We start from the raw sequence: 14,693 nt of genomic DNA on the forward strand, positions 1-14,693 counted from the left end.
GTGCCCTCAGCTCTCCATTTTCCACGCCTTTGCAGTGCTCCAGCTCACTGCTTTTTCTTCTTTTCTCCCTTCACCGATGTGGTGAGCCAAGCCAGCCTCTTAACCTTGAAGAGCATCTAAATGGTGACGAGTCCCAAATTTGTATTTCCAGCCAGGACTGTTCCCAGCCCAATGCCCACTGGATATCTCCTTTTAGTTGTTGAAAAAGCCTGTCAGTTTTTACATGTGCCAAACCGAACTTCTGAATTCCTCTTCCCAAGCCTCTTGCCATCTCTCCAAATTATAAATCCATTCTTCTGGTTACTTTAGCCAAAGGCTTTGGAGTTAACTGAGCTCTCCCTCTTCTTCTGACCAATCATATCCAATATGTTAGCAACTTTTATTGGCTTTACCATCAAAATATTCAATCGCTTCCATTCTATGATTCATTGAGACCAGCGTCATCTCTCATCTATGTTATTGCAAAAGCCCCCCACATCAAGACTCCATGTTTCTACCCTTTTCCTCTTATGGCCTGTTTTCAACAGAACAATTTAAGTGATTCAGTTAAGATGCATATCATTCAGGGTCCCAGCCAGAAACAGAATTCGCCCCTGGTGAGTGAAGCCTTCACCTGCTGAAGAGCCTTTAGTAGAGAGACCACTTACGTAGGCTGGGCAAGACTAAGAAAATAAACAAGAGAAAATGAGGCATCCAGGGACTGGAAGTAGCAGGAAGCGGCTGTATCCCTGGGACTGAAGATTCAAGGGAGGAGACAGTGTTATCAGAACCCAATGAGAGTTGCAACCCTCCAGGAAAGGCTGCCCATCAGGAGCTGTAGTGGAGGAGAGATGCAACTGCTTCTAGAGAGAATACCCAAGCAGGGAAAGGCTGAGTAAGACATACGCTGACCACTCTCTCCTCTTTCTCTTTGATCTCCTGTAGGGCCTCTTATTAGTCAAACCAGTCAGGCACCAGCCCACCAGTGATGCAGTCTGCAGGAACCAGCCTCCTGGGACATAGGGCAGGGACGCCTGAGAATGCATGGATGGTGAGGGAGGGTAGCCGAGGGAAAGAAGATACCCAGCACGAGAGAATACAAGTCAGACCATTGTTCTGCTCAAACCCCTCCGGCGGTTTTCCAGCCTACTCAGAGTAAAATCTAAAGTTCTCACATTGGCTCACAAACTCTTACATTGGTCAGGTGCCTGCTTCCTAATCCTTTTTGTCCTCTGGGGTTCCATTCTTTTTTGGAAGCTCAGCTAGTCATTTAAACAGGTTATTATAATCCACCTGGAAATGCAAAAGATCAGAGCAGTAGAGTTTTCAGAATATCAATCCTCTACATTTTCAGAAGCAGAAGGTCCAGCATTCAATAAATGTCAATTGAGCCAATGGATGAATAAATGGATAAGCGAACCCCTTTGGGGTCATAAGCTACAAGTGTCTTTTTCTTTCACTAAGAAAAGACTTTATATCTCCTTTCTTTTTTTTCCAGTCTTACTCTTTTGTTGGATGTCTTTGTTGTTCTACGCTTTGTTGGACATTTTTGTTCTTCTTTGAAAACCATATACCAATCCAGGGTTTTCTTCAGAAAGCCAGTTTAGGTCATCTGGCACCCAGACACAACTACCTTTAGGCTCCAGATTTCGACTATGTCTACATGGTGTACCAGAATTCCGGGCCCTTGATGGAGAGAAGAAACCTCGGGTCCATCCAACGTTGGTTTCTGAAGTGTAGGGAGAGTTATTTAGTGAAATGGTCAGATAAAAAATGCAATTTATTCATTCTCCTATACATTTAAATTCTGACCTTATATCAAGTTAGATTTCTAGAGAACTCAGACCACATCACCGTGCCCCTCACCAAGTTCCTCTCACTAAGTGCATCCGTGCTGTGGTTTTGGCGTTTATCAAAGCATTTTTCAAATGGATGCTTCTGAGTCCTATGAATGGATTTTGTGTTTGTTGAAAACATTTTTCTTGAGAATACAATGAGAAGTTTGGCTTAAATTGAGTGCGCATTCATCTATACTATGGGATGTAATTCAGTCACAAAATGGAACAAAGTACAGATACAGGTTATGATGAGGATGTACCTTGAATGCATTATGCTTAGTGAAAGATGCCAGATACAAAAGGCCAGATATTGTGTGATCTCATTCATATGAAATATCTAGAATAGGTAAATCAATAGAGGCAGAAAGCAAACTGGTGGTTGCCAGGGACGGGGAGGGGAGGGGGTAATGGGGACCGACTGCTTAATGGGTACAAGATTTCCTTTTGATGAGAGTATCTTTAACAAGATAGAGGTGGTGACTGCACAACTTTATGAACGCACTAGATATCACTCTAGATTGTACGCTTTAAAATGGTTGCTTTTATGTTATATAAACTTCACCTCAATAACAATTTTAAAAATGGTGCACCTTCAATCTGAAGAGATGTGGGGTAGGCAAGGTCACAGGACATGTTAGCGGTCACTTGAAGGGAGGCCGGGGAGGGGGTGGAGAATAGTAGTCTTTCAGTTATTCTGTGCTCCCCAAAGGGCAGAACTAGAGTGAGTGGGTGAGCATTATAAGCCATCACAAAACCCTGGAGAGATTGAAACCAATGCTGGGGGACTATTTGCCCACCATGAGATGGCTGAAGGAAAACTCACTGAGTGCCATTGAAAGCAGAAGCCCTAGGCCCATAAAAGGAAGTGCCCTTCCCTTGTGCCTACACCCCCATCACAGATGCCTGCAACCGACCCAGGCTGTGTTCACTGCAGTTTCCAACATGAGTTTATCGTGGGTAGAAGGAATGCACAGTCTCACACAACAACCAGTAACCCCACGACTGGGGGCCTAGATCTCCAATAACATCCTCCCCCACTCAGCTTCAACTACCCTCTTCCCTGGACACAGCCTCAACTTTGACATCACCCAAAATGGTGTCACCTCTACAATCACGTACTCCAGCATCCCACTCTTTAATCGTGGCCACCTATTCTTGTAACTCTGGTGCTCAAGTATCTCACTGCGACACTTCTTCATCCTACCTCACTGAACCTTCAGGCCATTAACTAGTTCCTCTATTTCTTCTTCATTTCCATTCTGTTCCGTCCTGTTGCCAAACATATCTTGTCTCCCTAACAGGGTTTTAAACCTTGCCTTCTGAGACAACTCATTCCCTTTGAGAAAAGGGGTCCTGCTCCTTATCATGAGCCCAAATCTGTATTTGTTCATCCACCGATTGATTCATTCGTTCAAAACATATTTGCTGAGTATCTACCGCGTATCGGAAATCTGTTACATTCTAAGAACACAGCAATGAACAAGGTAATGTGTTCCTACCCTTAAGGAACTTAGAATCTAGTAGAAAAGACAAGTATGAAACAATTACACAGATTATTTAATTGTAATTAAAGGAAGGCAGAAAAATATGGGCTGTGAGAGCATCGAAGAGGTGAGCTAGTCTAAGGAGCCTATTGTCACGAAGGGACACTTGAGCAGAGAACCTGAAACCTGAGTAGGACAGCAGGCAAAGAATGGAGTGTGTGTGGCTTGGGGGGGGGGAAGGTTGTCCTTGATGGGGGTAGGTAACTCCAGGTGAAACAACCCAGTGTGTTCAAAGGCACCAAAGTGGGCAGACACAGCTCTCCATCCTGGGTGGAATGCCATGTCTAAAGAGGCATGGTGTAAAGTGAGGCTGGGAGACAGGAAAAGACTAGATTTTGTATGATTTGTGGGCTGTTGTCAGTGACTTGGGTCCACAGTCCCTCCCAGCAGCCGATTCAGAGACTGGAGACCAACGAGTTCATGGGGATTTTATCATGTAATCCAGGGATGGTGACAAGGGTCTGTTCCGAGGCTGTCCGTGGGAATAGAACACGGCTGGTTACGGGTTATGAAAAGAAGTGTTGATAGGATTTGGTACCATTGGGAGATTAGGGAGAAGAACAAAATCTCCTGGATTATAGCCACAACTCTCTTGCAGTGATGTTTGTACCCTCTTATGAATGCACCAAAACTACCGGACCGTCCACTGAAAAAAGGGTGAATGTTATGGCATGTGAATTTTATCCAAATAAAATTGAATTTTTAAGAAAGAACGTACACACAGCACTAAACATAAACACGTTTATTATCAAACTTTGCGCTGGCCACATCACATACAAAATAGGTATGGCATAAGCTTAAATAAATACATACTTTAAAAAAATGTAAAATATTTTGAATCATAATTTAAAATGCTTTTCAAAACCCGTTTTAAAAACCGTTTAAGACACGGACCATATTTACATTTCACACAGCTGTTTACATCACAGTATAAATATTTACAACATTCGAACAATTTCAGAGAAAATAATAATTCATTCTCTAGGTAGTCTGCTTGCAGTAGATGTTTATTTCTCTCTCCCTTATTTTCCAGAGTTCTTTTGCCCCTTAAAATTCTCTACCGTTCTGACACTTAGCATACCTCCCTGGTTACTTATGGCTTTGCCTTTACCAACACGCAGCCCGCATTTGTCAGAAACTTTGATTTTCAACACATGCTAAGTTAATGTACGTGTGGGAGAGTTTTGATTCTCACGTAACTTGCAAGACGGAGCGAGAAGCTTGGGCAATGGACTGGCCAAGAATTTCTCACTGCCAACGATCAGTGGGGATCCCTGAGGAATTTTAAACTCCCTGATAAATAAATACATATGCTCATTCATACTGACTTTCCTCTCTTCACGAACACTCTGACAAACAGAATAACACAATTAGGGAATAAATATTAAAAGTCTCCACTTTCCAAAAAACCCACCAGACAAATCTTTTACAAGGTGAGTCCCTATCATGGATTTAACATCTAATGTAATATATGAGAATTATATGTGGACACGTCACCCCTGACAAACGTCTTTGGAGAAATGCTAAAGCACATCCGTGTGACTACACGTTTTTGTCAACAGAGACATTCAAAGAGTTGTACCTTTGTCTGCATTTCTGCTTTTAGCAAATCGGAACATTTGGCCCCGTGGAAGCTTTTCATCACGGAAAACCACCTACCTCTGGAAAAAGAGCTGACAGTGTATAAGCGCGTGCCATTCAGATTCTACTGTGCTGATACTAATGTTTTGAAAAGCAACGGGAACAAAAAATTTAGAACTTCACCCTGGTTAACATTATAAACAGTATTTGCCCTTTTTTGAAATAAAGTTACTACAGATGGGACATTAGAAACTGTGACTGAACAAAGATCTAGGATAAGTCACTTCTACCCTATTGCAGTCCTAATGTGTACATAGTTTAGAGTCTCTAAAACACATACACTGAATTAAGAATTAGGGAAGATTGTCCTGTCATCAATGCAAATAAAGAGAGCACAATCCCTCACGGCACTTTAAAAAGCAGTGAATCCCACAGGGAGAAAAGTGATTAAGACTGTCCTTTAGTCATCCTCGCACAGAGCATTAAGTAGGATTTCCCCATGCACTCGCCTGGGGGCATTACAAAACTGTCATTTGTTTTCACGTTGGTGATAGAATATCTTTGGCCAAGCGGTTTCCCCTAAACTCTTGACAATATTTCAGCCCCATGACAGCAACCATGTAATCAGCAGAGACACCGTGAGGGGCAAAAGAAAGAAGCAAGGCCACAAAATCCTGTGGTTCTCCACTGAGATCTCACAGTGAGCGGGGCGGAGAGATAGAACAGGAATTCTTGAGATCGTGGAGCCTGGGTCCCTTCACATTTGCCTGGAAGAGAATATGCTTTCCCTCCATCGGCCAGTACTTTCCAGACACAGAGAACAGCAAAGAGAAGGCTGACTCCCTGATGGCAGACTGGCCTTGCTCACTGGAGTTTGGACGGGTGAAGTCCTCGTGGGTGCCTCGCTCCCAGCTTAAAGGCAGCAGGTGTGGGAGGTGAGGAGGGCCAGAGACCAGAGGAGTGCTCTCTGTCCTTGCCATCTTCAGGGTATGGCTCTAGTTCCCTGGAGGAAACTGTGTTCCTGCGAACAGAGAGAGCATGGCATCAGGACGCTTAATATTCTGTATTCGTAGCAACAACAAAATTCACCGTCCACCACGGACCACCGTGTTCACTATCACGGGGGAGTCCACCTATGAACCTCAAAGCTTTATTCAGTTAGGGCAGCGAAACTATTCTATATGATACTCTAATGGCGGATAGAAGTCATTACACACTTGTCAAAACCTGTAAAATATACAAAGCCAAGAGAGAACACTGATATAAAGGGTGAACTTTAGCTAATAATAACGTATCAATATTGGCCCATCAATTGTAACAAAATGCCACACTAATACAGGATGTTGATAACAAAGGAAATTGGAGGGTGAGGGAGTATGTTGGGAGTCCAGTTTCTGCTAATTTTTTTTGTAAACCTAAAACTGCCTTAAAAAATAAAGACTATTAATTAACAAAATCTATTCGGGGGGGGGGGGGGTAAAGGGGACTTGACCCTTCACAATTCTCACAAAGCAGAGCACAGATTCTAGAACCAGACTGCCTAGGTTTGAATTCTGGCTGTCACTCACTAGCTTTGAGATTTTAGGCAAGTTATTTAACTTGTCTGTCTCTCGTGTTCTACATCTGTATAACAGGAAACACAGCAACAAGTCTCTATCTCCTAGAATTCCCAACTCAGAACAGTTTCTGGAAGATACTAAGTGCCACATAAAGGTTAGCTGTCATCATTTTTATTAACAACTTTCACAAGTGAAATGACTCAATAAAGCCCAGATCCTTGTTCCTGTCCTTCTACAAAGAAATGAAACAGTTTTCCATCCAACACCGTGAAGGTGGTGATTTTCCCCCCAGAAACTGGCAGGTTTGGAGGATATGCTCTCTCAAAATCATATATGGTTTTCAAGTCTTACCTGATTCCTTTGGACTTAAAGGGACTCAGAAGGCATCTGGTAGGATCCATCTGATTGGAGGCTTTGGCAGCTGCTGTGGAGTGCATAAAAACACTAAGTAAAGCACTGTTTTCCGACGTGAACAGGGAAAAATGTGTAGAATGTTCAAAGGCATGCTTTGGACAAGAATGCAACTTACCTGGCAGGAACAAATTTCTTTGCTGCAAGAAAAAGAAAACCATTAAGTTGGACCAAAAGACTCTCAGGGCCGTATTAAATTCAGAAACAATATGACTCTATCCTCCAGGGACTGCAAACCCAATGCCTTCAGGGCCCCTGTAATAATCAGAGTGCAAACACAGCTTGGGGGCAGCGGGTGTGAAATGCACAGTCATCCTAGGGGCCCAGCAGCTTTCTAATGCTGGCCAATAGCTACCCGCTCAGCTTGCCAAGTTCATCTGCCCGTTTTTCATGAGAAGTCCCAAATCTAGATTTTACGTGAAAGTTCCTATTTTATAAATGTCAGAACTTAATTTTAAAAAATGTCAAATATTCTGTAGAGCCAAACTGTGAGTGTGGCTACACGCGTTGGCGTATTCCCTAGGAGATTTCCCACATTGAAGCCTGTATTCCAAATAAATGTTTCGGAGCCGTTTTAGCCACTTCCTGGGAGCACCCATCATGGCAGGCTCACTGCACCCACTCCGAGGGGAACCACAGAATTCCATGTGAATGGCACCCCCTGGAGTTGTCTGCTGTGAACACAACGAACATTTTTATTTCCTAAAACCCCTCCCCACTTCAAGCTGTACTGTAAACTCTTTCCCTAGGACCACTGCTCAATTACACTGCAGTTTATTAGTGTTTTGTAACTAGAGTCTAATTACTGCCGAGACGTGCAAGAGAGGGGACACCGGCGTGGCTCGATCGGTTAAATGTCTGACTCTTGATTTCAGCTCGGGTCATGACCTCACAGTTTGCGAGTTCGAGCCCTACATCAGGCTCCATGCTCGGGATTCTCTCTCCGTCCCCCCTCTCTCTCTGCCCCCCTCCCCTGCTTGTGCTCTCTTTCTCTCAAAATAAATAAATAAACATTAAAGAAAATTTTAGAAATGTGCAAGAGAGAACATGACTCACCAATGAGGAAAAAAAAAGACATTTTTCAAAAAAACATTTTTGGAGTACGTTCCCAAGCTCCCTTACCTCTCTTCCGCAGGCGTTTCAGAAGCCAGAGGACAAATGATGCTACCGTCATGAGGGAGGTCCCAGCGGCGGTGAGTCCAACAGCCAAGGGAATGCTGGACTCAGTGGGAGCTAGGGAGACACAGGAGGGAAGAACTTTCACGAGAAGGAACTGAACGTAAAGTCTTTGTGTGCCCTTTTCTTGGCACCTGGATAAGCCGTCTACTTCAATGCACGAGGGAGAGACAGGGCACTACAGGCCTCTGAGATCGACCCAAGCCACCTGCGCGGGCCTGTCTCCGGCCACGGCCAGGAGCGCCCTCACCTGCCAGGCTTGAAGAACAGAACCCACTGCGCCTGGGTCCCTACTGCGCACGCGCTCTCTTCTCCCTCCCTTGCTCTCCTTCCCCCCCTACTTTTACCTCTGGCTCCCCTTTTCGCCCTCGTCGCAGTTCTACCTATTCCGCCCACGTGTCACCTCCTCGGTTCTCCCTCTATGCCCATAAAATGAAACGGTCACCGGCTTTTTCACCTTGGCAACCCCCCTGGCCTGAACGTAACGAATGGTTCCTGGCTTTCCCCTTCTTCCGTCTAGTCCCCCCCAGGCAACCCGCACCAACTAATGCTTCACCTTCGCAGGTAGGCGGCGTCCCGGACCAGTGTCCCGTGGCATCGCACGTCAGAGCTGCGGAGCCATTGAGGGTCCACCCCTCAGGACACGCAAACGCACACACAGCGCCAAACGCGGGCTCCCCGTCACAGCTCACGTTCATTCTTCCCGACGCTGCCAGTCCCGAACATCGTACGGCTGCAAACGACAGGCACACGCGCGGCGGTTAATAAAGATCTACTGGAAAACGTCTAACGCTGATTGAAAAGCCATCAGCAGGCGTAACTTAGACGCACTCCTTGGTTTTCAGCTCGTAGCAAGTTAGGATCAAGGCCCGTGGGGCAATCGAGGTTCAGATACACGTGAAGTTTTTGACCTAGGCTCCTTAAGGTCTAAATTCAGTCCTACCGTGGCAGGAGGGGACTTCCTGCGTCCACCGGCCCTGAGATGTGCACTCGACTTGAGCTGACCCACGCAATTTGAAGCCTTCTTCACAGCTGAAGGCGCAGGAGGACTTGTAGGTGAACTCTCCAGCGGGGGAATGGGTACATGTCACAGAGCCGCGCTGGGGCTGCCGGACGGCATCGCACTTCACAGCTGGAACACACGAGCCAGCACATTATCAGAAAGTTGTATCGGGCAGCGGAAGGTTTCGCACGTAGTCACGTCTCCAGCCCTCCCATGGTTTTTGTGTTAAAATAAAGACAAAAACTGTACCTTCACACGTGGGCTCCTCACTGTCCCATTCGCCTGTAGGGCCACACTGGAGCTTTTTGGATCCCTTCAAGACAAATCCCTGTTCGCAGAAGAACTCACAGCTGGACCCCTTTTGGAAACTTCCAGAAGCAGCAGGAAGACAACTCACGTAGCCTCTCTCTGGGCGGGACAAGGCTTTGCACTGAAAAGCTGAGACACCAAAATCATGGTCAGAAAACATTGCGGAGGCACTGGAGGGCCCTTGGCGTTTGATGAATGAACCCGGTTCATCATAGACGAAGCAACACTCAGAGGTCTCAAGGCTCTTCATGACTCCCTGGACAACTGGGAAGATGCCTGTGTTTTCTCCGAACGCCAGTCCCTTCACGGACAATGGCATTCAGTGAAGGGAGGCCTTTCACGGAACCAGTGGTTCCTGAGCACTGCTCTGACACTCGAAGGAGTTACCGTCAGGACGAAAAGGTTATGTAATCAGAAAGCAACTGATGGGTCCTGGATGCTTACAGATGATGCCAAAATGCAAAGAAGGTAAGAAGGTAGCGCATGAAATGTGTCTGCTTTGCAGCTTGATTCGGGTCTCGTGGCTTCGTGCCACTGGAAGTCATTCTGTGCTGTATCTGGCTACAAGAATACCAGTACCCGACAGCGAAAACTGCTTGCTTTCCACACTGTTGCTCTTGCTTTAAAGTGAATTAAGTTTTAGTGCTTATCCGGGTATTAAGTGCGTCTCTACGTATGTCGCCGTCCTTGACACATTCTCATCCCTGCCAGTTATGGGCAATTTCAAGTACAGGTTGAGAAAAAGAATGTTTATGGTCAATCTTGATGTGGAGCGACTCTACCTTTACACGTTGGCTTCTCGGCGTCCCATTTCCCGGATGAGGTACACTGGAGGCGCTGGGATCCCATTAGTTCAAATCCTTCTTCACACGCAAAGGCACAAGTCGTGTTCCATGGGAAGTTTCCAGAGCTTTGGGAACAGTCCATGACTCCGTTGGCAGGATTTGTCAGAGCATCGCACTCGACCACTGGGGATTTGAAAGACACCATGAAATTTACAGATATGTTCGCTGCCTATTGAATTGGAGTTTATAACAGGGCGAGGAAGCAGCCTTCAAACGGCAGATCCCAAAGTCCTAAGATAAGTCTTGGGGACACGCGCGCACACAGTAAAACTTTGATGCTTTTTTATTAATACTTTCATCTTCTCTGATTGATTTATACTCTGACTACGCTGAGTGGTTTCTGGTCTACTTTACGATGTCCCTGATCTATGTTATGTAAGGCGAAAACGAAGAAAAAAACCCAGATTCTAGATCATGATTTATGTCCTGTTATGTCCTGACATACACAGGACATTCATTTATGTCAGCCCAGCGGGACCTGGAAGCCAAAAGCTTCCGTCTCTGGCCTAGAAAGATAAGACTGAGAGAGAGGGGTGCCTGGGTGGCTTAGTCAAGCCTCCGGCTCTTGATTTCAGCTCAGGTCATGATCCGGAGCCCTGAGATTGAGCCCTCCATTGGACTCTGTGCTGGGCACGGAGACTCCTTGAGATTCTCTCCCTCCCTCTCTCTCTGTCTCTCTTAAAAGATTAAAAAGACTGAAGAGAAAAATAGATATGGGGGCTGCTTGACTACCATGGTCTTAAATCCATCTCCACTGCATGAGAGAGATTAAGCAGGAGAAGACAAGTCATTACGATTTCTCAAGTGGGTTCTGCTGTTATGGGCACTTGCTTACAAGTCACCAGAGCCGGAGAAGCATCCACTGCAAACATGGGATATAAACCTCTCTCAAACCAAGCAGGCACCCTATTGGCCATACATATTGGCTAAGGGAAGTCCTACTAAAAACAACCGAAAGAACTTTCCCTGGAGTCTTGGAAACGTTGTGACGTTGGATCCAAAACAAAACGAAACAAAACAAGGCAATGAAGGATGAGTTTGAGAATGTTCTGGGCATTCGGAGAGAGATTTACCATTGCAGGCAGGAGCGGGGGCGCTCCATTCTCCCGTGGACGTGCACCGCGTGGCCTCTGTGCTGCTTGGGAGGTAGCCCTTTTCGCAGCTGACAGAGCAAAAAGAATTGTAGCTGAAGGTCCCCAGAGGGTGGGTGCAAACCAGGCTTCCATGCTCGGGGGCTTCCCGCGCTTGACAGGTCACCGCTGAAAGGAGAAACCACATCAGTGTTGCTCTCTGTCATCTTGCATGAAGTGAGAAAACCCTGGAAGGTATAACTACTGTTTACGCTTCCTATGTGCCAGGCACTATGCATTCATTCCGATCAGCCTCACCATTGAAGCTGATACCATTATGAGCCTCCTTTTTGCAATGACACAGCTGGGACTCGGGGGGTTTTAACTACCTGGTCCAGGTGCCCTAAGTCAGAGTGGTAAATCTGGGCTTTGAAGCTGGTTGGGGGTGGGGTCTGACTTTGACTTCACGACCTCGGTTCTTGACCGCCACAGGGCACCATGTGGCCCAGGGAAGGGAAGACAGGCAGACCCAACGCCAGAGCCAGCTGTGACGCGGGATGGCGCTACCAACTCAAGTGAAGGCAAAGGCGACGCGACGCTTACCTTGCTCGCACCTGAGTCCCTTGAAGCCGGGGTAGCACTCGCACGTGTAGTTGTTGACGGTCTCCACACACTCGCCGTGGCCACTGCAGGATGTAGGGGTACAGGCAGCTGCAGGAAACACAATCCGTGGGGAGGAAGATCATTACTGTGCTTAGAATGCGTTCCTTCGCATCATGAGTGTGCCACAGAGATCATTGGCGACGTCGCCAGGGACGCGGACTGCCAGAGATCTTAACTGAAGTGCTTCACCCAATGCCAAAGCCGAGCTTTAAGCTCAACGAGGTTGGACCTTGATTGCTAATGTCAAAGAAGTAATCTCCCAAACGATGTTTTAAAGCCCTGTAGTTTAGAACGCAAAATTACCATAGCGGAGACCAATTCTTGCACACTGTCCGCACCTTGTCAAGACGCCCCCCACCCTGAAACTGCCTCCCAGGGCTGCCCCGAGCCCCGTACCTGTGTAGCACAAGGCAAGCTTCTTTTTGCTACATCTCTCGTCATTCCACTTGCCCGCGTCCTTGTCTCTCTTGATGTAGATCTCCACACAGTCCTCATTGCTTTGCTTATTGTTCGGTTCACCAGGAGCCCAGTTCTTGGCTTCTTCGGTCAGAGGCTTCTGGGTCCCTATCCAGGTCCACGTATCGTTGACCTTTCTGATTCCGATCCAGTAGTAAGTTGGCGAGTAGCTCAAGATGGAGTTCAGGTGCTTAATCTCTTCCTGGTTTTGAATCGCGACCAGATGTGTGTACCGTTGCTGGCAATACGCACTAGCTTCGTCGAAGGTCATGATTTCTGTGGAGGCGTTGTAAGACCAGGCTCTGCTCCCTTTAAGCAGGAGAAGCACTAAAGAGGAAAGCGTGAAAGGCATGGAACGTTTAGTCCTGCTGTGGTCTGACTCTTTTAACTGGGCTTTGCACTCTTATTTTCATCATGCGGTAGCCTTGGGGATGACTCAAGTTTTTTTCCTCTTTTCCAAAGTAAGAAAGGGGAGAGATGGAGAAACTGCCATTCACTGTGCATATCTTTGGGGACTGAGCCCCCCGCTTGATGCTCTCCCTGCACTTGCCCACCACCATCTACCAGTATATCCACTACAGTAGAATAATAATCAGAATAACTGAGCTTTCCTGAGTACTGAATATGCACCACCAAGCACTGTCCGAGGTCCTCTCCATGCTGCTGGAGCCTCACAATGCCTCTGGGAAGCAGGCCATTTATGATCAGCACTTGACACATTGGGAGGCACTAAGGGGTAAAGTAAATTGCCCTTAGCCCGGGGCAGAACACCCTGGGCAGAGAGACCGGGATGCTGCAAAACACCCTACAATGCACAGCCCACCCCCCGCCCCTGGCCACGGGGAGAAATTTTCCTGTCCAAACTGCCAATAATGTCAAGGATGAGAAACCTTGGTCTAACGAATGACATTGACTTACCAAGAGTGAGAGCAGGGAGAAGTCGTGAAGCAGTCATGACTTCCAGGGTTCTTGTCATCAAAAGATGAGTCTTGAAATGCCTTGCTGGGGGAAAAAGTACAACATTCATTACAGAAAGAAATTTTAGGTAGCCAGTCACTGAGCTCATTCTACAATGATGTTTTCAGCAGCAGCAGCAGCAGCAGCAGCAGATTTTAGGTAAAAGATAACAGCGCTCCCATCTTTGTTTCAAAGATCATGGGAATGAATGCCTACACAAGTTAAGATTTTCATCGTTTAGGTGCAAGAGAAAAGCCAGATTTTAACGAAGTCTGAATACAACAAGAACCCGCCCAGGCCGTTTATCCAAAGGCTCTCTGCCTGTCTGTTCATATGGATAATCTTGTTTCACGGCCCTTACGCTGCACTTACTGTTTTGTGAGGCGGTGGCGTCCGCGTCTGACTCCTCGTGTCGCTGGCTGCTTCTGTCTTGTGCCACTTGGTAGTTCTGGGTGAAGTCAGCCAAGAACAGCAGAGCACTGCTCGTGCGGCAGCCCCTTTATAGGGGCGCTGGCTTCCTGTGAGTAATAGGAGGATGTATCCAAGCCCAGGAGACAGGAATTCCCCAGTAGCATCCAAAAAGTTTCCCGGGAATGTCCATAACGCCAAAAAATTACAGTGATGTCAGAAACCCTGGGCCGCCAAGCTAATTCGCCTCTGTTCATACCATTTTTAAAACATTTTTTTAATGTGTATTTATTTTTGAGAGAGGGAGAGGAAGCATGAGCGGGGGAGGGCCAGAGAGAGAGGGAGACACAGAATCCGAAGCAGGCTCCAGGCTCCAAGCTGTCAGCACAGAGCCCAACGCGGGGCTCGAACCCGTGAGCCGTGAGATCATGACCTGAGCCAACTCAGAGGCATAACCAACTGAGCCACCCAGACGCCCCTCATGCTTTTTTATTTTACGTGAATCCTATTAATATGGCACAAATGGGGGGGGAATTAATTCTAATAACATAAACTGATGTCTTTAAAAAGTTTAAAAACTTTGCTAATCAGCAGCATCTCTCGTGTAATTGTGGTAGTAACCAGGATTTCACGAACACAGGCAAACTCAGACTTAGTTTTATGATCTGTGGACCACTATTCTTAATTTTCTCACATGTGGCTGTCAGTAGTGGGCCACCAATGTTTTTTCTCTCTCTCTCACCTACCAATTCGACTCATTTTAAGGTACCTGTCTCACGGAGGTACCTGTCACAAGGGATCTGTTAATCCTGATTCTGTGCATAGTTATAGTTAAATTACTAGAAATAATATCTCCCAGGTAAATATTTGACATCATGCCTTGTTTCTTAAAAA

General features: G+C 46.5%; 1 protein-coding gene across 1 annotated transcript; it reads right to left on the reverse strand.

Annotated features, from left to right (window-relative positions):
• Positions 1–4,206: 4,206 nt before the first annotated feature.
• SELE (selectin E) lies at positions 4,207–13,843 on the reverse strand. The gene is made up of 13 exons (XM_042925125.1): positions 13,764–13,843; positions 13,353–13,436; positions 12,375–12,761; positions 11,919–12,026; positions 11,319–11,504; positions 10,183–10,368; positions 9,341–9,529; positions 9,032–9,220; positions 8,645–8,821; positions 8,035–8,145; positions 7,031–7,052; positions 6,853–6,925; positions 4,207–5,963 (listed from the first exon to the last, which is right to left on the reverse strand). The coding sequence occupies exons 2-12, from the start codon at positions 13,408–13,410 to the stop codon at positions 6,868–6,870; spliced, it is 1,671 nt and encodes a 556-aa protein (XP_042781059.1). The 5' UTR covers positions 13,411–13,436; positions 13,764–13,843; the 3' UTR covers positions 4,207–5,963; positions 6,853–6,867.
• Positions 13,844–14,693: the final 850 nt, after the last annotated feature.

This window comes from Panthera leo, chromosome F3, assembly GCF_018350215.1.
Source record: "Panthera leo isolate Ple1 chromosome F3, P.leo_Ple1_pat1.1, whole genome shotgun sequence".
Lineage (NCBI taxonomy): Eukaryota > Metazoa > Chordata > Mammalia > Carnivora > Felidae > Panthera > Panthera leo.